The sequence below is a fragment of the Microsporum canis genome, genomic scaffold (assembly GCF_000151145.1).
Source record: "Microsporum canis CBS 113480 supercont1.6 genomic scaffold, whole genome shotgun sequence".
Classification (NCBI taxonomy): domain Eukaryota; kingdom Fungi; phylum Ascomycota; class Eurotiomycetes; order Onygenales; family Arthrodermataceae; genus Microsporum; species Microsporum canis.
Genome location: NW_003299164.1, coordinates 2,318,593 through 2,343,725, shown reverse-complemented (window position 1 = coordinate 2,343,725; position 25,133 = coordinate 2,318,593). Strand labels below are relative to the sequence as shown.

At 49.2% G+C, this 25,133-nt stretch overlaps 8 protein-coding genes across 8 annotated transcripts; 4 read left to right on the top strand and 4 right to left on the bottom strand.

Annotated features, from left to right (window-relative positions):
• Window positions 1-360: 360 nt before the first annotated feature.
• Window positions 361-1,317, top strand: MCYG_07008 (conserved hypothetical protein; the record flags this gene model as incomplete). Its single annotated transcript, XM_002844998.1, has 1 exon — window positions 361-1,317. The coding sequence occupies one exon, from the start codon at window positions 361-363 to the stop codon at window positions 1,315-1,317; it is 957 nt and encodes a 318-aa protein (XP_002845044.1).
• A 1,504-nt stretch (window positions 1,318-2,821) lies between these two features.
• On the bottom strand, window positions 2,822-4,193 carry MCYG_07007 (conserved hypothetical protein; the record flags this gene model as incomplete). Its single annotated transcript, XM_002844997.1, has 4 exons — window positions 2,822-2,905; window positions 3,156-3,186; window positions 3,252-3,872; window positions 3,922-4,193. The coding sequence occupies 4 exons, from the start codon at window positions 4,191-4,193 to the stop codon at window positions 2,822-2,824; spliced, it is 1,008 nt and encodes a 335-aa protein (XP_002845043.1).
• A 2,284-nt stretch (window positions 4,194-6,477) lies between these two features.
• On the bottom strand, window positions 6,478-7,537 carry MCYG_07006 (pre-mRNA-splicing factor cwc24; the record flags this gene model as incomplete). The annotated part of the gene is made up of 2 exons (XM_002844996.1): window positions 6,478-6,947; window positions 7,000-7,537. 2 exons carry the CDS (start codon window positions 7,535-7,537, stop codon window positions 6,478-6,480), a joined length of 1,008 nt encoding a protein of 335 aa, XP_002845042.1.
• An 866-nt stretch (window positions 7,538-8,403) lies between these two features.
• Window positions 8,404-13,287, top strand: MCYG_07005 (anucleate primary sterigmata protein A; the record flags this gene model as incomplete). Its single annotated transcript, XM_002844995.1, has 4 exons — window positions 8,404-8,799; window positions 8,855-13,046; window positions 13,116-13,172; window positions 13,223-13,287. 4 exons carry the CDS (start codon window positions 8,404-8,406, stop codon window positions 13,285-13,287), a joined length of 4,710 nt encoding a protein of 1,569 aa, XP_002845041.1.
• A 1,076-nt stretch (window positions 13,288-14,363) lies between these two features.
• MCYG_07004 (phospholipid methyltransferase) lies at window positions 14,364-15,477 on the top strand (the record flags this gene model as incomplete). The annotated part of the gene is made up of 3 exons (XM_002844994.1): window positions 14,364-14,439; window positions 14,525-14,638; window positions 14,798-15,477. 3 exons carry the CDS (start codon window positions 14,364-14,366, stop codon window positions 15,475-15,477), a joined length of 870 nt encoding a protein of 289 aa, XP_002845040.1.
• A 199-nt stretch (window positions 15,478-15,676) lies between these two features.
• On the bottom strand, window positions 15,677-17,365 carry MCYG_07003 (conserved hypothetical protein; the record flags this gene model as incomplete). The annotated part of the gene is made up of 1 exon (XM_002844993.1): window positions 15,677-17,365. One exon carries the CDS (start codon window positions 17,363-17,365, stop codon window positions 15,677-15,679), a length of 1,689 nt encoding a protein of 562 aa, XP_002845039.1.
• A 1,425-nt stretch (window positions 17,366-18,790) lies between these two features.
• MCYG_07002 (SH3 domain signaling protein) lies at window positions 18,791-20,425 on the top strand (the record flags this gene model as incomplete). The annotated part of the gene is made up of 4 exons (XM_002844992.1): window positions 18,791-18,916; window positions 18,978-19,295; window positions 19,370-19,486; window positions 19,535-20,425. The coding sequence occupies 4 exons, from the start codon at window positions 18,806-18,808 to the stop codon at window positions 20,423-20,425; spliced, it is 1,437 nt and encodes a 478-aa protein (XP_002845038.1).
• Window positions 20,426-20,833: 408 nt separating this feature from the next.
• MCYG_07001 (conserved hypothetical protein) lies at window positions 20,834-23,599 on the bottom strand (the record flags this gene model as incomplete). Its single annotated transcript, XM_002844991.1, has 2 exons — window positions 20,834-22,757; window positions 22,962-23,599. The coding sequence occupies 2 exons, from the start codon at window positions 23,597-23,599 to the stop codon at window positions 20,834-20,836; spliced, it is 2,562 nt and encodes an 853-aa protein (XP_002845037.1).
• Between the last annotated feature and the right edge of the window lie 1,534 nt (window positions 23,600-25,133).

Here is a 25,133-nt window from a genome sequence, read left to right as displayed (position 1 = left end):
AACCTCCTCCCCCCAGGTTCCCAACTCCTTGCAATCAACCAGTCCAAACCCACCGCATCGCCGTTTCTACCACCACTTACTGTCGCAAAGACCGCTACATCATAGCGCCTGAAGCGCATCGCTCTGCAGTATCTCTTCCAGCTTACCGCACCCGCGTACCACCCCTTGTTCTCGAAAAAAAAAGGAAAAAAATCACCTGGCGCATAACTCGCAGCGCAAACCAGGCAACGGCTGACACATCGCAAACAATATTCTGGTTTAATACCGCCTTCCTTCTATTGCGCGCCGTTCTGGTAGATCTCCAGACCATAGTACAAACTTCCGCTTCTGCATCCGTAGTGTACGGAGACCTTCGACAGTATGCTGCTCCCTTCGGCGCTGTCATGCGAGTCACGACAGCAACAATTTCCATCCCGGCCACGCTTCGCAAACTCCCACTTCTTTCCATCAACTCCTCCGCCTTCTGACGACGGCATAATCTCAGGAAATGGTTTGCTGGGGACATGTCGAGCGCTTCAGTCGCTGTTGAATGCATCCCCCGCTGCGTCGCCTAGTCGTGGACGCACTCGAGTTCCCAAGCCAGAGAGCCTCCAAAGCCCTCTACAAGTGAAACCGACACCATACATTCAACATCGAACAACCTCTTCTTCATCCACGTCTTCTACAGCACCTTCAACTTCAGCGCGCACTGTCAAGAAAGTCGTCAAACCAACCGCAAAATATCCGCGCGGCGCCAACAAGAGGCGGAGAGAAACCTACGAGGATCCCATGGATTTCCAGCCCAACAGTAGAAACAAGGAGCATGAAGACAAGTTTTCAACACCAAAGAGGCTGAGGCGCGCACCACCAGAGCTCCCGCTCGGACTAGCGACTAGAGACTTCCTATCACTCGACACTCCGTCTAGATCGCAACAATCACCCATACAGTCCCCATACAATCGACGGCCGTGGAACCTACGGAGTGATGAGAGAAAGACAGTACCCACCACCGCTAGTATATCTCCGGAATCCCTGCCCTCCGCGCCATGTGCTGCTACACACAACTCTTTAAATAACGCCATAGACTCTTCAATATTCTCTTCACCTCCTCACCCGACGACAGAGTGGACCAGTGACGACGATGGAAGGCTGGTCGAGCTCGTGCTAGAGAAGCTAAAGCTGTCCAAACGTGACTGGAATGACTGCGCAAGACGGATGGGGAAGAATCACGACTCTGTCGGGAAACGATGGAAAGCCCTTGTCGGAGAAGGGAATGTTGGCCTCAGAAGGGGCCGACGCATGGTCAGGGGCCGGATCGATGAAAGCTGGAGGCCATGATAGCTTCTGCTTTGTTATTTTCCCACGTTGCCTTTTTATTTTTTCTTCTTCTCTTTAATATTTTCTTTCTTCTACTTTGTCGTCTCTCCTCTTTGCTTGATGTTGGCATCCTATATTTGTTTCATGTACTTATTCCCTGTTACGAAGGAAGAATGCCGCAGGGGAATGGGCGAGAGGAACAGACAATATGCCCGGAGTGGCAGAAGGCCCGGAGCTTGCTGGATGTTTGGTTTTCTTTTGTTTTGTACTTGACTCTATTCTTCTGATGAAATGATGACTTCCCTACTGTTCTACGAGAGAAACCTCGATTATCACCAATGAAATGAATCTATTTCTACATATGCTGTGACTTTCATATCCCTCCTGCTGCTTGGGTTGGAACATCTCCTCCATACCAGCCCGTCTTTTTCTTCACTTTCCGTGCTAGAATGACTCCAAAACAAACGCAAGTCCGCGAAGGGTGTATAATTCATTCATATGGAGATATCCAAACGCACCCATAGTCTTACTCCGTTTGTCAGGCCAGCATCTTCACCCGCATCACTGAGGTGGAGACATTTTCGCTCCCTTGAGGCCGTCACTCCGGCCATCCTTGTCTATACAATACCCATCCTTTGCCATCTTCTATCCAGATTCTCTTCCCTGCTTGGGGGCGTCCATGCCCTATTGTATATTGATATCTTACTCATGTATATTAATATATATATATATATATTCCCCTTGAAGCCCTACGTCAGCCTCTCATACAAAGCCCAGATATCAATTAAGAAAGGAACTTTGATACGTTGCCTCCGCAGCCCACGTCCCCGGATGGCTGGATACCTTCATCCCCAGTCCACAGAGCAGCTAGATGACTTGCTGAGTAAAGGAGATGTCAAACAACTCCTTGAAGACTGGTAAAGGAATATCGTTTGAAGGAAAAGGCTACCACAAAGAGCTGCCGACAGAATCATCGAAACGAACATGCCCGCCTAATCAACCCTACGAAGCCGCAGCTATCGTACTGTGGTTTATATGACATTGTGCAAGCTCACTTACCCCGACGCATGTGTTTGGCAGTGGAGATATACTCGAGCTGCGATTCTCACCGGGAAGCACATCTGGCACAATAATCGTACACGACGTCTTCCGACGTAACTACAGACAATAAGAAATTACAAGCAACTAGGATGATATCCCGACCTACCCATCATCAAAACAAGTCGGGACATTAGAGGGCACCTATGATGTGAAGCTGATTGGTATCTCGCCCATTCAACCACACATTTTCTCCATACTCCCGACCACCGAGATTAGGCAGTATATAGACCAGAGTCGACAGCTTGAGAAACGCCCTGGTTTGCGGTTTATAAAGGCATGAGGTTGTTGCTGTATCTACTGAGTACGCAGATCAATGTCAAAACGGCCTCTGGGAACAAGATTGAATCGCCTATTAGACTGGGCTTTGACAAAGAGCCACGCTCCGCATCTATCATCAGGCCATGGAGGAGCTACAATGTTTTCTTCAGCTGCCGGTGATGAGAACATTCCCCATGAACAGCTTATTAGAAGGGATCCGGGATTTGCCGCTGGAGATTAAGCATTCCATCTAGACAAGATTCTATAGACGTCTATATCTATTCCATCCTATTTATTGAGAGACAAAAAAACAAAAACAGGAACCACAGGTATATAACAACAGTGCTATAGGGAAGGGGTATAGTAGCACTTACACTAATATATACTATAAGCTTTTCACCCTTATATCGAGATATGTAAGGGGGGGAAATTAAACTGATATCAAAAGAAAGTAAGACAGCCGACCGGAAAAAGGCGAGATATTAGCAGCGTCCGTATACTTTGCAGTAGCAGGTATCCTCCTCCGGGCAGCTAGAGTGGAGGGCATAGGTTAGTAATATGTATCGGGTAGCACACGTCGGGGGTTTAGAACATACTATACAGCATTCTTGCCAAAGATTATATGCCAGAGATACTCGAATACACGACCGCTGGTAGCATCATTGAGTGAGGTATCAAACAGCCACTGCCTGAAATGCACGTAATCCTCTAACGGCCGCAACCGGACCTGTTCCCTCGATACAGCAAACTGCGCACAGCATGCAACCATTACTATTTCCGGCACCGGTACGACTGAGCGAATAACACCCTTGTCGTCGCCCTCGGTGGTAGTGGCGGTACGTTTCCCCTGCGTCGTTCCGTTGAAGAGCTGGTCCCACACTTCGGGCGTTATGAGTGGGTGTCGGCCGGGCGATGCGCAACCCAAGTTCCGCATACATCGTAGGTTAACGTAGCCGTTCTCTCTGATATAGTTTGTTTGCAAAGATTGCATCGCCATAGCGTTATCGTGCAGCGGGGCGTCGACGTGCCATGCCTTGACGAAGCCGTTACGGTGAGAGTGTAGGAAGGCGACGATAGACGGGAGAGAGTGGTAGTGTTCTATGACATACGTGAGGTATGCCATAGCTTCATGGCCTTTGTTCGTTGGTGTGGAGAGATGGTTTGGGTCTTTGAGGGTCTCCGGCGATGGATTAACAGTGTAGATTGCCCGTTGCCAGCTGCAGATATTATACTTTAGTTAATCGATATGTTATCTGGAGACATGACTGGGGGATGAGGGTCTCATACTCAGGGAGGTATTCCTGGACCCAACGGGTGTCTTCCTCCTCCAGAGCGGCCATGACAATGACCTTGTCGCCAACGGCTACGGCATTCGTCGGTCTGATAGGCTGCTTGGTCGAGTCAAAGGAGTCTTTGAGATAGCCTCGGACATTATACTGGTCTGCAATTGCTCTGAGTTCACCACCAAGGAAGTACCAGACGCAGGCTAGCATGGAGGCTGTGACGACTATAAGATGACGAAGCCGACATTTCGTCATTGTGGGCAGATTCCAAGAAGGAAGAAAAGGAAGAAGAAGAAGATAAAATCAGAAACAGAAACAAGAGGAAAGAAATAAAAAAATAACAGACGGGAAAAGCTGACGAGGCTAGGGGGGGAGGCGTATGAATAAGGTCACCACAGCTCAGTCAACGTCATCGTGCCGGTCAAGCAGAAGACATAACGATAGATGCAAGGCAAAGGACAAAGAGAGACATCTGCTGCGGCCATGAGGAACAACTGGACAGGTGTAAGTCCATAGACAGTATTATTAGGTGTTGGGTTGGTGAAAAAGAGGGCCCCTTCCATCGGCTCTGCCTCCCTCTCTCCACAGCGGCGAACGGTCGTGATATAGAACTAGGAATAAACATTAGTCTTTTAGTCAAAAAAGGGGGCCGGAGTAATAATATATTAAGAGATAATTAGTGGCTGAGGGATGGGTTTTACCCTCCACAGTGCTCCATCGAATGGAGTCGCAAGGGCCTCGCTGGCGTACCGTCTTTGCTTCTTCGCTTCTCCCCCTGACTCCTCCCCTGTCTGACCTTTCGCCATGTGAGGGAGACTGCTGTCTCTGTTGGGCCAGAGTATGAAACGATGGCTATAACCTGGCTGTCCTATGTATATTATATCGTCCAGATAATAATAATAATAACGTCTTGGAAACTCGAGAGATGAAGAGAAAACAAGCAACTTTCTAAGATGAGGAGCCGAACCTTAACTAAATCTTTCTTGCATATAAGAATAAAACTTAGATATCAAAAACCGTCTTTCTACATAGTAGATCAAATATAACGATAATACGAGTCTCGCCCAATGACGCTCCATGAGTTCACTTTTATTCTCCGGTAGATGAGCCACCAATATGTCAATCTTAAACAACATGGGTTAGCATTCAGGGCATCCGCAAGGGCTTTTATTCTTCCGGCTGAGTCTCTCCTTTCCGCTGTTCTGCTTCATCGGGGTATCAGAATAGCTCTCGTGCTCTTCATGCTCTTCTATATACTTCGGCATCCGCGTCTTCCTCCGCACTGCCGGAACGGTCGGCTTCATGGTTGGACTAAATTTCAACCCACTCGCCGGGCCGTACGCCAAATATGCCTATCATACGCTAATTAGAGGAGAAACGGAGAATCTCTTGCCTGCGGGGAAAGGGAAACGTTCGCAGCTTCTAGTATTCTAGGTCCGTCGACAACTGTCATATAAGCCGGCCGCTTCTGTTGTATGTAGAAGATGGGTCGGACGCTGTTCCTCACCGTGCAGGGTTCTGCTTATCGCACCATGGCATGTTGAGTACATAGTAGTTAGTAGATGCATAGCCGTGCTAGAAGGGTATAAGACTTACCTATTTCACAAGGCTTGTTGGCTGTGTTCTCCAACTGTCTCTTCCCCTGGCTCGGAAGCCGACATCACATATATGGCAACATATGGCAAGATGTGGCTAGAGATGGCGATAGATGGCAGAGATGGCAGAGATGGCAATAAATATATAGATAGCGTAGGTATCAATGAATTATAATAGATGGCAGAGATAGTAAAAGATGGTGATAAATAATTATAGATATAGATAAAAAGATGGTAGAGATGGTAGAGATGTTAAGATATATCAAGAGATAGTAATAGACAATGATAGATAGCAGAGATGACAGAGATAGTAATAGATACAGAGATGGTAGAGATGGCAGAGATGGTAATATATGAGAGAGATGGTAGGGATAGTAATAGATACAGAGATGGCAGAGATAGGAGATATATTAAGAGATGGGGATAGATGGTAATAAATAGGAGAGATATCAAGAGATAGTAATATATGAGAGAGATGGTATAGATGGCAGAGATGATAGAGATAGTAATAAATGGTATAGATGTATAGATATATAGATGTATAGATGTATAGATGGCGGAGATATTGGTATATGGCAAGAGATGGCAAGAAATGGCTGAAGATGAAGGGAGAAAAAAAGGGAAAGAGAAAGAGAGCAGAAAGAGAAGGAGGAAAGGACGGGGTTTATATAGACGATATCCTGCTATTACGTCAAGTGAGTCGAGAGAGATCCATGTATGGATTTTTGGCCTGAGCCACGGTTGAGATGCACAGAACATATGGATAGAACCTCAGATCAAGTCAAACATGTCATTCAGATAGAGTCATAGTAATATCAGATTGAGTCATAGAGCTATATACACTCGAGTGACTGTTCCCTGTTTCGCCGGAAGGCTCCTCTCTCGGTCGTTCCTTTGTCTTATGTTTGGGCATCATGGTAGAGGACAGAAAAAAATAAGAAGGCCTAGTCATTGTCATCACCATCGCCGTCGTCATCCTCGCCGACGTCTTCCCCGGCTTCGATGGCCTGTTCTCTCCTCTTCCTCGCGCGCTCCCTCTTCCTGTCGAGCAACCTGGACAGCTTCTTCGCCACGTTAAAGACTCCGCCCGTCGAGGCGCCGCAGGCCGCACAGTTGGGGTTCTTCCGGTACCTCTTCAGCGCACACGCCTCGCAGAAGTAGTGGCCGCACTTGGTCACTATCGGGCTGCTGTATGGGTTCTTGCATATGACGCATGCAAAGGGAATGCTCTCCAGAAACTCGTCGTCTTCCTCGTCCTCGTCCTCCTCGCCCTCGCCGCCTTTCCGAGACGCCACCGTCCGGCCAGCGAGTTTCTTCCCCTTGGTCTGGATCTCCCAGTCTCGATCCAGCTCCCATCCGGCCTTGTAGTCCTCGCGAGCATGGAGATACTTGCACGAGTCACCAAAACCGCAGACTACTCTTTAGTTAGCATGGAAGCAAGATAAAAATAAAAGATAGACACTTACATCCTGTCTGTTTGTAGTCCTTGCAGACGTCTGGAGCAAAGTCTGTGACTGTGATGGTGCGTATATTGGTGGCAGCCTTCAAGGGCCCGACTTGCTTTGTGGGTGCGTTGGGATTCTTCTGGATGAAGCTCTGGTAGTTTGACGTGCCGTGGTAGGTCCCGTCTCCGGCAGCACCCTCAGGCTGTGTTCGTGAGCGTGTGTTTCCTAGCAGGTTCTTCTCGCTCAGCTCCTCGTCGTACCAGTTCGACTGCTTGGTTGCGTCGTTGGTGGCAGGCAGAGCAGGCCGCCTTTCACCGGTCTCCGGCTTCTCTTCATTTCCCCCTCGCCCACCGGCATCAGCAGCCGTCCTGGACGAGGCACTCACTCCGGCATTCTTCCGCCTGCGTTTTATCCTGTGGCCCTCGTCGTCGCTGGACGTGAAGTCTTCTGTAGAGTCGGACGCTGGAGGTGTTGCCACCTTCTTGCGCAGGCTGGACTTGGCTTTGGCAGACCGTTTCTTGAACGAGACGGGGGCTATCTGCTTGTCTTCGAGCTCCATCCCGTCTGCTGTCTGTTGTTTGATGTCTGCTGTTTGATGTCTGCTGTTTGATGTCTGCTGTTTGATGTCTGCTGTTTGATGTCTGCTGTTTGATGTCTGCTGTTTGATGTCTGGTATGGCTGCCCCTCTTCCTTCAACCCGACGGCCAGGTAATGCTGTAACTCGAGAGCCACAAGCAGTCAGTAATGTAGTCTACCAGGAATACAGACGATAATATCACCATCGACAAGCGCTCATAAAGTCTTCCATCGTCAAGATCAACTTCTTAGTCAGCATCGACAAAAACTTCGCGCTTTTTTTCTTCGCTTTTTCAACTTCTTCTTCTTCAAGCCTGCGAACTTCTTCACGGCCGGTTTGAAAGCAGCGCGAGACTCAGTCACTCATTTGTCAATCACTTCTTCTTTTCCCTTGTTTTCTTTTGTTTTATCTTTTGTCTTCCCCCTGGATCTGTTTCCTTCCTGCGTCCGGATACGCGTACCAGCGAAAGAGAAGGGGAAAAAACAACAACAACAACCCACGTCACACACCTTGGCTTCCTCCCAGCCTCACCCGCCTCTGCATTCAAATATCGAAGCCGACCAGACTCGTTCTTCTTCTCTATCCCCTTGCCTGTCTGCTCTATCTGTCGCTGGATCGCATGTCTGCTCGTCTCCGGCAGTGAAACAACAGGGTGGTTCTGCCGTGAACCATTGCGCATAGCGGATTGAGGCTCCAGGGGGCTATAATGAGGTCGCACGCCTAAATTCTCTGTAGAAAATACCGAGAATTCCAGGGAGAAGAGAGGCGGACGATAGGGGAAAAAAGAACGACGGCGACGGCAAACCCCTTATTTTGAGTCCTCCCCTAAGTCACTAATCGTTATAACCATGGACGACCCTTTCGTGGCTACCCCTCTGGCCGCAGCCCAATCCCAGCGAGAACCGCACCGTTACTCGTCCTTTGACAACCAGCTGCTGACCTTGAACTCGTCCTCGCCGACACAGCTGAAACGAGCACTGGAAATCCATCTTGCTGAAACCGATCGAAGGCTAGAGGAGACGTCCAGGCTTGGCACCGCTCTGGTCCGCCAGCAGCAGGAACTCGCCGACAAGCTGAAAGAGGTCGAGCAGCAACAGGAGGACGGGGAGATTGGACCCGAGTTACGTCAAAGGCTACTCGCCCTGGAGAAGGATTACAATGAGATCGGACGGGAGTCGGCGAGGACCACCTTCGCTGCCAAGCCAAGGCTTCTCGCACCTGAAGATACCCCCTTGGACAGTCGAGTAAGTTACGCCTCCTGCGATGTCTGTCTGTGTACTTCTACTAACGCAGGGGTAGACGTCGAGTCCGGCCTTTCTGTCAAGCCAGGCGACCAATTCTCCGTCAAAGGTTAGCGTTCCGTCGAGGAGACAACGCAACCAGCCTGCCAGCCGCATACACGACATTGAATTCGCTACCGAGATCAGCACCTCGCTTCTCACCCAGGTCCGCCAGCTTCAGGCCCTGCTGGCCGAGCGTGACGAGGCCCTCCGCGAAACAAACTTGGAAAAGTCTAGGCTAGAACTCGAAGCCGAGGGGTTCGCCCAGCGCATCAGATCCCTCGACGAGAGCGAGCAACGGTACAAGGATGAGAACTGGAGACTTGAAACGCAGTCCCATGAGCTTATGGCGGCTGCCAAGGAGGCTGCCGCACGCGAAAATCGGTTGACCGCCAACCTGAATGCCCTGACCTCCAAGAAGAACAGTGTCCAGCGGGAGCTCGACGAACTCAAGCAGGCCAACGGGAAACTTCTCGAAGAACACTCGGCCGCCCAAAAGGCTCACGACTCTGAACTTCACATCCTGCGACGCAACCTCAACACCGGTGATGCCGAGCGCAACAACCTTCGCAAGAAGGTCGACGAACTCGTCAGCCAAAACCAAGAACTCGCAAAGGCAGTCGCCGCCAAACTCAGGCAACATGAATCTGAACCCGCTAGAAATGTTGAATCGGAAGCCAGCAACAAGGACGAAGATGAAGATACCCCGGACAGCTCGCCTCCCCCGTCGCCCAACAAGGTGACGCCTCGTCACGGCCACCTGGAGTCTGAAACGCTAAAGAGCTCTCTCCACCATGCCCACCGAATGATTCAGAACCTGAAGAGTAACATTCATCGTGAAAAGTCAGAAAAGATCGAACTCAAGCGCATGTTACAAGAGGCGCGAGATGACCTGGAGGCCCGCAGAAATGAAATAGCAGCCGCCCAAGGCAGCGCGCAGAAGCGTCAGAGGACAAAGGCTGAGATATTCAAGAAGCCGCCACGCCCAGATATGCTCGGGGCCGGTAGGAAAGGCATTACCGAGATTGAACTTGACGAGCCTGACTGGGAAGATGAAGAAGTCATGGAAGCCAGCCCGACCAAGACCGTTCGACCAAGGCAGGCCTCAGTCGTCTACACCCGTCCTCGTCCCCGTCCTCGCTCCGGTTACATCAGCACAAGCGACGCGTACCAGACTGCAAACGAAACCGAAGACGGTGGCTTTGAGACCGCGCAGGAAGCCGAGACCGCGACCGAGAGTGAAGATTTCCAAACTGGTGCTGAAAGCGTTGCGGCAGACAGCAGCGACGAACTCACAGAGACGGAAGACCGCGCAGTTGGACAGGGAACACACGCGCTGCCGTATAAGCTCCGTAACGCAAAGGCTGGTGACCGCACCTCGTTCATGAGTACTGCGTCCACCTCGGCTGACGAGGATGATTACCCTTACCACGAAGTGCATACTCCTGTGCAATCCCAGCCTCCTCGTTATCGTCTAAAGATGCAGCGGGGCCGACACGCAAGGCCGTCTGAGGAGACGATCCATGCGGGCAGAAGCATGGGCTACGATGTCCCATCCCCCGGGAGCCTGCATAGTCCCAAGCAGCCTAGAGTTGAGGGCGGTCGAAGTCTCTTTGCAGAGCTCGGTGAGGCCGGCATGGGGAGTGACGGCGAATTCGGGAGCCCGCTGCAGTCCAACAATCCTGTCTCAGTGGACTCTACCCCTATCCGCAGTCTCAGTTTCATGCAGCAGAAACAGGTTGAGCAGCCGCCACGCATAGCCGTGGTTGACTCGTCCACGATGACCGAACCATGGCCTGCTCCCACTCCCGCAAGTGAAACTGTAGCAACGCAGACTCTGGCTCCCCAAACTGCAGATGCCACAACTTCCACAACCTCCGCAGCCCTTGTAGACATCGCAACTCAGTATACTGTCAATGAGCGTCCTCTTATCACTCAAACTGGAGCCATAGTTGTTTTCGATACTCTGCCGGCAGAGCCTGCTAAATCCGTAGATACGGCGACCCAATACACTCCCGTCCTGTCTCAGCCTATGGCTCAAAGTGGCCCAATAGTCGTGCTTGATACGCCGCCGGCAGAACCTACAAAATCTATGCTGGTAGACATGGCAACTCAATGTACTCCTTCAAAGCCTCAGCCCATGGTTCAAAGCGCAACGATGGTCATGTTCGATTCCCCTCCAGTCGTTGCACCCGTCGAAGAGGACAAGTCCCGCGATATTATTGCGCCAATCCCAATTCCTGTCCCCTTTCCTTCAACTTCTACTCCAGAACCAAGCGCGGAACCCACCAAACTGGAACTCTCGCCAATGCTGTTTGAAGAAACTGTCCCGATTCCAGCACCCGTTGTTGAACAACCGCGACGAAGCTCAATGCATCTCGCCATTTCTGACGTTACATTTGAACAATCCCGTCCTGCCACACCTCAACCGGCGCCGGCTGTCCTTCCAGTCGCTCCTTTTACTCCCCCAAAATACATGGCATCCTCAATTCAAACTATCGACACACCGCCGATATCGCCTCCCACACAGACCGTAATTGTAAAGCCGTCCGTCCAACTGGAAATGTCATCGATTTATACTGAGTTCACTGCGCCTGCTGCTCCCGTTCTCCGTGAGCCTCCCGTGGCTGCACTGGTCACGGACAGAGATGTTCATTCAACTGGAACGTCTCCAAGGAGGCCGAGAACTGCCGTCCATGATAGGGATAGCGACGCTCCTTCGTCTCTAGAATCGTCACGCGAAATAATGCCACCTATGTTCAATGCAGAGACTAGAAATATCGTGAAGCCTGAACAGCCAAAACCACCATTCGTACCCGCCCGGGTTGCAGAGAATGGGGCCCAGACTATCTTAACAAGCAAACAGATCGATTCTCTCCTCCTAGAGAAGCGTGTTCTAGCACCACCAAAAACGCCAGAGTCTAGGGTTGCAATTACCCCCTTGCCTAGCTCGCCGGAAGAATCTACATTGGCAACCCCCAGGGCTAAGACACAGCCATCTACGATTAATGACAATTTTCTGCTCCCCAATGCTGCCACCAGACGGCCAGGGAGTGCGGGAAGCAGGCGCAGTGCTATGGCACATCCTCCCCTACCGGCAGACCATAAGCAAGCAATTGCTGCCGCTACCCAAAGGATATCAACTGAGAGTCCAACCCGTGCTATGGGACCCCCAGCCGCCCCTGCTTCCGCCTATCGACCGGGTGTCCCGTCTCGACCACGGACTCCCAATGAGCAGGCCAGTGGAACTGCCACTGTTCAGGGAAGTAATGGATCGAAGACCCGGCACAGACATGGTAGCGTCGCGTCCAGACGATCTTCAATATCATCTTTTGTATCCGAACTTGACGATCGGTTCAATTTATCAAGATCGGAATATGGCTTCGAGCCTGGCACAGATCCACGCATGATTCAGGCCATTACACAGACAATGATTGGCGAGTACCTATGGAAATATACTCGCAAACCAGGCAGACCAGAATTTTCCCAAACGCGACATAGGCGGTACTTCTGGGTCCATCCGTTCACCAGAACCTTGTACTGGAGCACTCAGAGCCCACAGACTGCCAGCAAAGCCCAGTTGATGGCCAAGAGTGTAGCTATTGAAGCTGTCCGAGTGGTCACTGATGATAACCCATACCCTCCTGGCCTCCATCGCAAGAGTTTGGAGGTTGTGACTCCTGGAAGGACCATGAGGTTCACCGCCGCCACCAGCCAACGACACGAAACCTGGTTCAATGCACTTTCATATCTCCTTTTACGTGCCAACGAAGAGGATGGCGAATTAGCACTTCACAGTACACCAGAGGACGGTCCGGTTGACTTTAACCCTTCCTTAAATGGCAGATCATCCCGCATGACGGACCACTCCCGACGATCTGCAGTATCCCACAACAGCCGAGTTACCCGGGGCATGGCTCGCCAGTATGATATTACTCCCGGCCACGAGTCCCCTTCACTCTCGGTCCGACCGCCTGATTCGACGCTGAAGACCGAACAAGGTCGGCAAGGGTCCGTTTCTAGAATAAGCAGTATGTTCAAAAACTCAGGGATGATGGGAACGTTCTCCAGCCGTCGAAGCCGGTACGGTGGCAAGCGAGAAAGTGTGGATGATACCAGCCAAGAGGACAGTGCCGAAGATCTAAGGCGTATCTTGGAGAGACAAGAAAGAGAAGCAGACAGAATAGAGAATGTCCGCGCTTGTTGTGATGGTGAGTGTATATTCTTTTTTTTTTCTCTTCAATTGGTCTTGGATAGTTTGTTAACTCTTATCGTTTCAGGCAAACATGATGTTGGCTCCCTTTCAAGAACTAGCCGCTTCGTCAACTCAAGGCTAAGCAATCACTCACACTCCTAGGCTGGCTGTGTAATCAACCCATGCTTATAGAACGGCTTTGCCAGCGATGCCTACTGCGGAGTAAAAGAAAAGCAAAAGTTCCAACCTTTTGGTGATTGTCCACCTATTACGAATTTCCTTAATTGGTCTTCATTTATGACGTGTCTGGCTATCATGCCGCATCTTCACTCTACAATAACTTTTGTAATACTCCTATTATGCTTGTTTCTCTGTCATCTTCGTTCATTTTACGTTTTTACCTTGGCCTTTACTTTTTCGACTTCTTTTTTCTATCCAAGACTTTCTCCCCTGGATGATGGTGCCTGATTTTTCGAGCACTTGTCTTATGTTTCGCTTCTTGGAGCCATGAGCTTGGGTAGAATCCTACCCTCTTCAAATTATGTACCAACCCCTTGTTCAATCGTTTGACATCCGCCCTGCATTTTAACCCTTCCTGCTCCAAAAAATTCCTTGATTGCGCAGCTGTGAATACTTACTCTCTTTTTTTGTGCAGATTCTTCTTATTAGTATATTTGCCAATTTCCTTTTTTCCTTGACACTTTTTCCTTATGTTGAATTGGCCAATATATTGGACCGCTTGCCCTCCTTTTTTGCATGCCTTTCCATCCCTTGAGGTGGATTACTATAACTACTAATCTTTCCTGTCGTTCCGTTCCGTTCCTAGCATTGTCTTCGATATCTCGTCCTCCTATTATCTTCTTCCCTTCTTGCCTCCTCACACCTAACTCTCTGGCTCTCCTTATTTATGCATTCTTTTCGAAGCATTACTAGCTAAGAAAATACAACCTGCCTTTAAAGCCGTTTTTTCCCCCCTTTTAGGAATTCCGTTTATCAACTGCGTAGCTATAGATCTGTTACTAGGCGCCGGCCAGGTATCAAAACAGCCAACCGGCCATGGAGCCATCCCAACTCCCTGTATTCATTCTACCGTGCAAAACGAAACAAGCACTAAGACTGAGTTTCCTGAAACCTTGCCGACTTTCCCCCTCCACAAGATCAATATAAAAAAGCGGCCGCAGAATACGAACCTCAGCCAACAAGGGCGTCCGTCTCCATCGCTTCTTTCCCTCGAGGCTTGGATGAATATTTATTCCTTCCGTACTCCCAGAGTCGCTTCGGTTGGCCTTTGGTCAAGCATATTGATACCATATAACTACTAGCTACAGTCACGATGTCTTCTCCTACTATTGGCCAACGCATAACAGAGCTTGCAGAGCCTGGGTTCCTCGGTGTCTCTGCTGCTTACAGTGAGTTTCGAAGCAAGATAGATCTGAAGTCTTTGTAGACGGTAGAAAAGGCCTTTTCCAATACATATGTTAACTTTTCTTCTAGGCTTTGTGTCGGTGATGCTCGAGACCATGCTACGTGGCCAGCCGCTTGCGCCTATATTCAAGCTGCAAGAGATCAAGGATGAAGCCTTTTCCAGATTCTGGATCAGCTTTTCCGGTAGGTGGCTTTTTGATCTCTTTGCCCCTTATATCATCATGGTCAGAGTGGCATGTATTCTATAAGTATATCAAGATCTATACCATGGACGTTGTATTTCTCGGCCCACGATATATCTCCAAGAGAGAAGAAGTCCAGGCATTGACATAACTACTCTAGGTGCTCGTGATGCATCAGCTCCTGCACCAGAGCCTGTTGGTTCAAGTCTTCTCATACCGCCTCTGCTCGCTCATGCCGACGGAGTAGTTCTGGACATCGGCCCTGGGACAGGGACACAAACGCGCCTCTTCACAAACCCGAATCTACGCATAATGTATGGCGCTGAGCCGTGCCTAGGACTGCACAAGGACCTGCACGCCAAAGTTGAATCGTGTGGTCTGTCGTCAAAGTATCGAATCTTGCACTGCGGAGCTCAGCCAGAGTCCCTGCTTCCAGCGCTCAAGAAGGCCGGTGCGCTTAACGATGCGACTAACGAAGGCAAAGGTCTCTTCGATACCATCGTCTGCGTCCGAGTCCTGTGCTCGGTCCCTGCACCGGAGAAGACGGTAAAGGGTCTGTATGACTTGCTCAAGCCGGGTGGGAAGATGCTAGTCTGCGAGCATGTGGTGAATCCCTGGACCACGGCCAAGGGAAGCGTGGTTGCAAGAATCGTTCAGGTCGTATATACGCTTTCTGGCTGGAGTTTCTTCATGGGTGGATGCAATATGGATAGGGATACAGAACGTACGCTGCGAGCGGTTGCTGACGTTGACGGTGGCTGGGGGAGCATCGACCTAGAATCGTCTTTTACTTCGGGACCATTGCCCTATGTCTCTGGAACTCTGGTCAAGCGAGGATGAGACAAGCTCTTTCCAAGCTATTTCGTGTACCTAGGGTTTAAACGTAGTTCTTGAGCAATGTATACAGGTATATTATGATTGTATAAGTAAGATAACTAAATGAGGATATCAGGATATGTTGTCATAAATCGTAATATACACGCCGCCGTGATGTATTTCATAAGACTAGGATGGATGGTGGAATTCAAACGGGAATAATCTACAAGGGAATGCTTACGGCGGCGGGCTTGGGTCGGTTCGGGGGCCACCAGTCGAATAGGTCCAGTGCTTCGGAAGTCCAGGGACCTTGTTGGACTTCCTCCTCCGGCTCATCCACAGGCGGTAGGCCCAGTAGCCGATCTGGAAAAAGCTTCGTTTGAACAACCCGCTTCTTAGCCACAGGTTGAGGTGGCTTCAAGGCGGATGGATCAGATGCTGCTTTCTCTGAGGGCCCGTTTATCGCCGACTGCTCTATCTGTTCACTGTGCCCGGTTTGCAGCGTGGCCACTTCTGGAGCTGGAGGTTGGGGAGAATCTGCAGTTTCTACGGCGACTGTCTCTGTAGCTGAAAAGTTTCGCTGCAGAGTTACGGGTTGCTGCTTAGGACTAGAGTGGTTTGACCCAGCCACGGCACCGCTTCTGTCATCATGCTGATTGTCATATTGCTGAGTAGTTGCCGCAGTTGGCTTGAAAAACCCCAGTAAGCTCATTTCCTTTTGCTGTGGGGCAAGAGGAAGCTCATTATCATTGCCTTCATCTTTAAGGAACTGTGCTGTGGATTGATATGAGGTTATATTCTTGTCCCTTGGCATCAAGGCAGACGATAGGTTGGAGATTTCTGTTTTCCTGGATGTTTCAGCGGTCTGAGCTACACTGTCAGCAAATTTTTGCCTTTCCCTTGACTTGGCTTGTTGTTCAGCAATCCTATCCACGAAAATAAGCCGATTTCGAGGTTTCCTTGGGGCAACTTCAAGGGTTGTTGTTGGCAAGTTACCAAACATATTCGTGAGAGATTGCTGATTAGCCGACACTTTACCGCTAGACTTTTTTCGACGCCCTTTTGTAGAGGCTGGCTCCGCTTCAACTGTACTCGCAGGCCGGAATGAGGTAGCTAAGGCTGATGAAAAGCCAGCTTGGTTTTCTTTTGATACCCCATTATACAAATATTTAACCCGGCTAGATGCTCGAACTTCGGAATCCGGAGCCTTGCAACGGTTGCTGTTAACGGGATCCTCCACACAAATCCCAGTAGGACGTGTAAAACTCCTCGATAGTGGTGCCGGTGGTGACGAAGGCGGTGGCGGCTGTGGCTCTTCTAAATCACATTCTGGAGAGGGCTTCCGCTTTTTGGCTGGTCTCTCATCAAGCTGGCGCATACTCCGATTTAACCGTTCTCGTACTTCATATGGAGACCTTATTACTTTAGTTGTCAATGTATTATTCTTCTTAATCCCGAGGACCTCGTTTAAAGACTTCAGCTTTCCACTCGATGGCCCACTGGATGGATAAGGTGTTTTGAACTCATTCGACCGTTCGTTATTGCTGCTCCTTGGGTATACTTGGAACGAGGTCGGTTTGGTAGGTGATGGCTTCCGTTTCTCCAGCAGACCCGTCAAATCAGTCACCGTGCTCTCAAGCTGCTCCCCAGCCTGAACTAGAACGCCTCTCTCCAACTCAAACTCATCTCCATCCTGTAGCATGTCACGGTCTCGCCAGTGTAAGTCACCGACTAAATTCCCGGATGGATCATAGACCATGACGCGTTTGTTGAAAGTATGGAATCGTAGGAATCCATCCTGCCATCTCTTTGCTTTTCGCCTGATATCGTGCGTGAAGAGGCATTGAAATTTGATCACTGGCGCGGTATTCTGCGTTGGTGGGACTGATAGGCCGGATTTTTGTGAAGCCATGGCTCGGTGTCGGCGACCAATAACATTTCTTTATATATCTCCTCTGATTATTCTCACTGTCCTCCATATATCTTCTTCTTCTTCTTCTTCTTCTTGACGTTTGAGAAAAAGAGGTTCGACATCAAGACTTGCCTTTTTGGGCTAACGCGTCGACTTTGCTTAGTCATGGTTATCGATAAGACGCTTAGTCAGCGTTCCCTCTTTTTCCTAAGAAGGAAATTTGTTACTTCAACTAGTCATGAAGAGGAAGAAGATCGCAAAAGAGCTTTGGGAGTGTTTTCTGGTTGGAAGATGATCAATATCTGACCGGCGAAGATGGCTTGTTTAGCAGTTCTTCCGTTGTCAGCCCTGTCCTGGACACTGTATAGGAACTAATATGATAGAGTTCGGAGCCGTTGCAGAAGAGCTATCAAGAGCCATCCCAGCTGTCGACGAACAAGCAAACAGAGAAGAGATGGCCAGCAAAAAAAAAGAAAGAAACGGTGCCAAATGCCAATTCCGCAACTGATACAAGCGTATGGAGTACGGAGTACTTCAACGAGAGCATCGTCTTCTTCCTGGAGAATCCAACTGGTTATCGTGTCAGCAAGGTGCAGCCAGCTAGCCATGGTTCTTGAGACAGGCAAAGCCATCGCAGGGATAGGCTTGGGGTCTAGGCTGGGTGCACTTCTTGCTCTTTAATTATGTTTGAATCTAGCTGATGCTAATAACCGCTCCTGGCGCCCTGTTATTTAGAGAGAGATATATAATGGTATCAGACACAGCCATCGCAATCCCTGGAATGACCCTCGCATAAGGGGAGCGCTGATGATAAGCTATACACATCCTGAACGGAACTCCACCACTTGGCATTTGCTTAGGTAGACAAGTATACACGCGTAATCGCTCGATCGATGCTTACTGAACTGCATCACCTCTCTGCCAACTTGCCCATACAACAACTTTATCCAGCCCAGCGAAAAGGGCACGGTGGAATCCAACAAGTCGCACAGAAGGCAGAGAAGTTGATGAAACAACAGGGATCACTCCTTCTTGACTCTGTGACGCAGCAGGTTTCCACACTCTTACTATTACTTACATTCAACATCCTCCCTTCTTGCTGTTCGACGATATATTAATATCTACTCTGGACCAACACATGGGGGGATGCTGAGTGGCTCTCTGCATCTGGAGGGAGCCCTTATTTTTTTTTTTTTTGCTTCGCCCATGGTGGACCCCGCTGCGCCCATGATATGTTATCGACTTTCAAATAAATTTATTCTTGTTCCCTTCGCAAACAGCTCTTCTCGCGCTTGAGAGCTCCGTCTCGACCTCAATTAATATTACCCACAACGGCTGCCTGGTCTACCTCGTCGACCAGGCCGTAAGCCGACATCAAAGGCTGAGCGGGACGAAGCTTACCTTACTGTCCGTATTGGTTGTTTATCGCAAACCGCCACCATGCTCAACATAAATCGCCAGTTCGGCAAGTTCATGAAGCGTTCAGCGGATGAGAGTCAGGTCTCTGTTCTGCTTAAGGATTTCGATGATGCCGATAAGCTGCTACAGAAGGTATTCCTTTTCGTTCTCGTTTTCCTTCTCTTTTATTTACTGACACTCTTGTGCACGTTAGATCATTGAATCGAGTAAAGCATGGCGCGACGCATGGTCGTCCATCTTCACATACCAGGCTCGACTTATCCTGGAATTCGAGCAGCTGTATAACCCCATAATCGGCGCGTCGGAGCCATCGTCAGACCATACCCCAGCTGTCGTCCCTGAACACACGTTACACCGTGTAGTCCGATTGAGAGAGGAATATAGTTCATTAAAGGAAGATCTAGTCGCGGAAGTGAGTGCTGTCGATGACCGGATCATTCGACCAGCTATGGACGCAAGAGATTATCTTCAGCCGCTGAAAAAAGTTATAAAGAAACGAGAGGATAAAAAGGTCCGCATTGATGATATCACCTAATGAAGATTACCTGGGGGCAACGTGTATAAGCTGACCGGTTTTACTCATAGCTGGATTTCGAAAGGTATCAGGGCCGAGTAGACTCAGCGAGGAAGAAGACAAAACGTTCTGATAGAGATAATGCTGCTTTAGCAAAGGCTGAAGCGGATTTGGCCAAAGCTACAGATGTAAGCGTTCTTTTCCCTCTACTAGGACCAACAGCTAACTTGGTATAGGATTACAATGCTGCTGATAACCATCTCCGCTCTATTCTTCCAGGGATAATAACAGCAACCTTCTCTATTCTCCCACACCTTCTGGGCGCACAGATCGAGATTCAAAACACTCTGCTGGCTCTTTACTATACCTCACTCCACACATACTGTGAAGAGCAGCAGCTCCCGTCTCCCCCACCACCAATGGAGGATATAATCCGGGCATTTGAGGAGAATTTCCTCAATGTACAACGTGAGATAGAAAGTTTCAACTGCATTGCCGGCGGTAAGACTGCCCGTCAGCCCCGGACATCCGGCGACCAGAGGAACGGGAACCACGGCTTGTCAAATGGCCGGCCAGTTATTGGTGCTAGCAGCAACTCGCGCAAGCCATCTACCTCTCCTAAATCCCTTTCTCGCCTGCCATCTACCCCGTCATTGGACCCCAGACCCCGAATCGGCCGCTACACATCTTCCTCTCAGCTCGACACCTCTCCCGACCATCAACACAACTCTCCCTCTCCAGCACACGAGCCCCCAAGCAACAATACTGTCCACCATTTTTCTCCCGCACCTGCACCCCCACACAACCCACCCCATTATGTTCCTCCCATACCCACCAGTACGAAGCCAATCCAGGCCACAACCCCTTCTATGGCTGGGATAGCATCTCTTGCAGCCGCGGCTGCGAAAAAGAAACCTCCACCTCCACCGCCACCACGGACGCCATCCGCCAGCCAAATTCAATTTGTTACTGCACTCTATGACTTTGGCGGGCAGGGAGCTGGAGACCTTGTATTCAAGGAAGGGGATCGAATCCGTGTCATCAAGAAGACGGATAGTACTGATGACTGGTGGCAGGGAGAATTGCGTGGTGTCAGGGGCAGTTTCCCCGCAAATTACTGCTCGTGAACAAGATTGAAATAAAATGATTTAAAATAAAGAATATACTGCCCTTTTTTATCTTCTTTCCATCTCTTGGTTTGATTCTCTCCTGGATACTCCTCTTGATTCATGGGTGCCACGTTCTCCATGCTAAAGTTATTATTTTGTTGTCTTCTGTTTTCCTTGTACCTGGTTGCATATAAAAAGATCATTCTAGTCAAAAGCTACTCATGTAGGTTTCTAAACCCACTTGATAAATAATATGTAGCCAAAACAGTTAGCTATTATCCGTAGTAATAATGCTTTTGCTAAACATATTGATTAAGCTATGTAGACGTATTGTGTATCCGAGCAAAGATAGCTATCAACGCCACCTGACGTACACTATAACAGCATCGCCCAAGACACAAGAGTATGTTAAGCAAGATAGAAACTTCATAAAAACGCTGGTTCGGGGGTTCCATCTTCCGAGCCTCTAGTCGTCATTTGTCTTCGCTCATTTAAGAATATATCCACCATCCGCTTCGTGCTAATCGTACTGTGTAGACCATTGAGCTTTGAAGCATAATTAGGGCGGTCACTTTGACGGTAGGAGGTGGAACTGCATTTGTTTTCTTTGGTAACATTCACCGGTTCACGCCTGTGACGCACAGGATTAAACTGGATTTCCCGCAGCAGCTGTTTGCCATCGCTCGGACATATAGGTGAGGTTGATTTCCCATAACGGGCTCGGGAGGACTGGCCACCCCTGGCAATTGGCGAGTCTTCCAAAAGAGCACTTTCCACAGATGGCCGCGTTTTATGGTATAAAAGGGGAGAAATAGAGGCGGTTGTTGGTGTCCTTGAAGCACTCCTGGTTCGAAGAGATAATGGTGATGGAGTCATTTCGCTATCACATATATCTGGAGTGTATGGCTGGTGAATAGCAGACGTTTTAATGGATGGTTTCCGTACCACTGTGCTGCATGTCGACAAAATGCCATTTGGTGAGCTACGTAATGGCCGTGAGAAATTATTGCTTGGGATAAACTGTGCTTCTGCTAGATCCGTTTTGCCTTTGTTATCCGGTGCCTTTGCCTTGTGAATGCTACAAAGGCTCGAAACTTCATGGGTTATGAGTTTATTTTGAGTCAGCATCAGTTCTTCAGGGCTTGGGCTATTAATCTGGGTATCCTCTCGGTAATGTCCCGGAAGAGAATACGTAGGGTTCCCTAAACTCGCCGAACAGGCTGCGGTATCGATCAGGTCCATCTGAGAATTCATCCATATTTTCCAGTCACCGCTGGCTCCTCTGATGGCCTGGCTTGTACGTCTGGGCCGATATGGCAAACGTTGGCTGTCAAGTATTGTGGCGGTTCCTCCCTCCTCATCATCAGAATCTGAAGCATCAACGTCAATCCGGCTTTGGTATGGAGACATCACCCCCGTTGTCCTGGAATAGACGCTCGGGGAAAGGGGCGGGTTGGCATTGTCAAGAGACCTACGAATGATCACACTGCCAGTGTCTTCTTGTGTATCCAGTCGTTCATTTTGGTACTGCAATAACCCATTTATCTCCTCGTTTTGAGAGATTGGTATGCCCAACAGATCATTTGGATCCAAGCCGCGAATTGTCTGCTCCGACTGTTTTCGGGAGAGAATCTCATTTTTTCGTGCAATTTCCTGCGGAGTTAACCTAACAGTTCGACTTGACCTTACTGAGATTTGGCTTCGAGAACTCGGAGATCCCCTTAAGGCAGGTCTTGAACATCTCACGGAAGATACACTTGGTGACTGTTTTACCGCTCGAATCGTCAGCGGGGAACAGTTTGCTGACGATTCAAGTATTGACTTGGTTTTCTGCGATATGGACGACATTTGTTTCGCTATTCTTTTATTCTTAGTCTCGTCAATGTTTCGCATAAGGGCGGAAAACATTCGCTGGCTATCAATGTTAACAGCATTGTCCCGAGGCTGGCGAAAAATGGAGTATCCATCATGGCGATGGCGGCCAGGTGAAGGAGTAGGGGTGTACGCATCACTATCCTCACGAATGATATCTAGTCCTTGTCGAGCTAATGGAGGAGGCTGTTTCATCGTTATTGTGTTACCAGCTGTCGAATCTGTCCAACTTGTCACGCGAGAATTCGACGTGGCCATGCTTGAACAGCTCTTCATCGAACGAACACTGGGGGCCGTGTTGGCAGCATTTCGCGACAATAGCTGGTCTCTATAATTAGTATAATCAGAAGAGCCGTCAAAACAACTAGAGTCCTCGGAGGAACCGATATTGGGTGAGTTGAGACCGTGTTGGGTGTCAGGCTGCTCTGGTGACACCTCATGAGTACCTGAAAGTCGCCTTCCAAATATCCGACGGAGGCTATTTTTGATAGAAAACGAGAAAAAACGTCCTTTGAATCCAGGGCGGGTACCGGTGGACGTATATCTTAAAGGTGTGCATTTGGTGTTCTCTCCATTGGGTCTCATAGACTTTTTGAAAGGCTTTGGATTCTGTCGTGGCCTTCGTGTAATAGCTGACTCTGGCACGTTTGCTGCCCGCTTTTGTTCCATACACTTCCTAAACTATTCTCGAGCCAGTTCAATCGGAAGGTTTGGAGGGTTTGCCCGGCTGTTTGGAGCAGCCTTTGATTCGCCATTGCCCCTAAGAAACGACAGGGATCTCCGAAGAGTACGATGAGAAAGGCGGCCAGTGCCCGAACTTGCACTTCGGTTGTTGTCTCTTTGAGGCAAGTGTTTCAGCTCATTGGAGCCGGAGAGCCGGTGTGTGCAAAACATGGACTTCGATTTCCGGAGCCTCCGATAGGAGGATGGCCGCGGTGACGTTGAGCTGACGTTGAACCCATCCTGCTCCCCCCTGGGTTGTTCAAACGTTGACGGAGAGCCTTCATGTATGGTCGGTTCGGCAATATGAGCGGTCTGGCAGCAACTTTCGCTCTCATTATCGCCGGATAGGGAGGCGCATTGTCGATAACCGCTATCAATGCTAGAAGGTTGATCGCACGAGCCCTTGGCGCCTGATGAGCTGGATGAAGGATGATTACCATGACGCCTCATAGCAAGAGATGCTGCTGCTAAAGCCTGCAACTGTGCCAATTCGGTATCAAATGCTTCCGAGGATTTGACTGGACGACGAGTCTGGACAGAGACCGAGGACTTTGACCTCCTGACTCTCTGGTTGGCGCTTGAGCTTCCGGAAAACATATTTGATTTCTGACTCTCTGCTAAACAGACTCTGTGGTGGTATTCTAATATTCCTATAAGCAAAATACAAGCCAGTATTTGAAAGTGTAATGCAGGAAATAGGATATACGGAAACACTATGCACTGTGATATTATGGTTTTCGAAGAAAAAAACTTCAATTGTTTCTTCCTTTCACCTGAATTGATATATGTTGCTGTTTTATACAGACAAGCCCAAGGAAGGCCAGTATCATAGCTGCTTCTTCCTCTGAGAGTAAACATCAAATGTAAATAAACAACCAAAGAGGGTATAGAAGGTGAAGCAAGCGCAGCCCATACATAGCTTTTGCAGCGCATCAGGGAAGTAGTATATCTGGCTAGATATTCCCGCTCCATTCCGTGAGGAGATCATCAGTTTCTGCAGCTTTGAGGCCATCTGGTATGTAGAGCTGATAGGGAGGCCAGTCTTCTTCAATTCTGGTCGAGTTCATAGGCGTACCTACCTAGCAGCCTATCGAGAGTACCATTCATCTCGACAGCTCAGTCTGGTATACCAGCTCACTGACAAGGGGTTTGAGTTCCAGGAACACTCGATGGCCTGTCCAAGGCGAGCCTCTAGAGTCCCAATCTCTTCGTCTCGCACGAAAACGAGGTCTTTTGCTGGCCTGATGACCTCCAGGGATAGCCTGAAAATGACACGAATAGCTCGTTCAGGCCCCTGTTATCTGTCTCCCATCTTCTACCTCTACCTTCAGGCCCATCCCTGGGTATGATTCTCTGTTGGTGGGTGGTGAGTTATCAGTGGTCGTCGTGATGATGATGCGGTTGATCTCAGCATGTTCGACGTTTGTTCTTTTGATGGCCAAGCAAGGCGCGTCTCGTGATCATCAAGTAAAAAAGGAAAAAAAGGGGGGGGGAAGAAAAAAACAACATCCACAGCTGACGAGACGTCGGATGTTACGATCTTTACCAATATGCGAGAAAAGTTGACGGGGTGAGACAGCTCTTACACGATGAATACAACATTGCAAGAGGAGAGTCCACTTTGCCTTGCAGAGTTAGTTATACGAGGGTGAAAAAAACCCAACCTGCAAACATGCCAGAAACCCCATATAGGCGGAGTATACGAAGTGAACATCTCTTCTACATTGCATAAATAGGTTATATCTCTATAATGTCTATGGACAATACATATGCTAACTACCAACCAAGCAGGGAAGACGGAACATGTGCTACAGCCAAAGTCTTCAAAAAAAGGGGGAGGGCCCACGGAAGGACAACTTGCACATGAAGGCTGGGAGCTTCGCTTAAGCTTCTTCAGAAAAGACAGCGAAAAGCCAGAGAGAATGAAACCATAGAGCGGAAGAAATTAACCAAGAAGGGAAGGGGAAAAGGGAGGGAAAGAAAAAAAAAGCAACTAGCGGCAAGCTTGCGGCTTTCCCGTCCGCGATATGTTTGCTGCCCAACCTCCCCCCCATCAAGGGTTTCGTTCCATTACGCGATGAGAACCAGAGCCGGGATAGCGCAGGCACAATGTATTGCCGAAGAGTGAGAA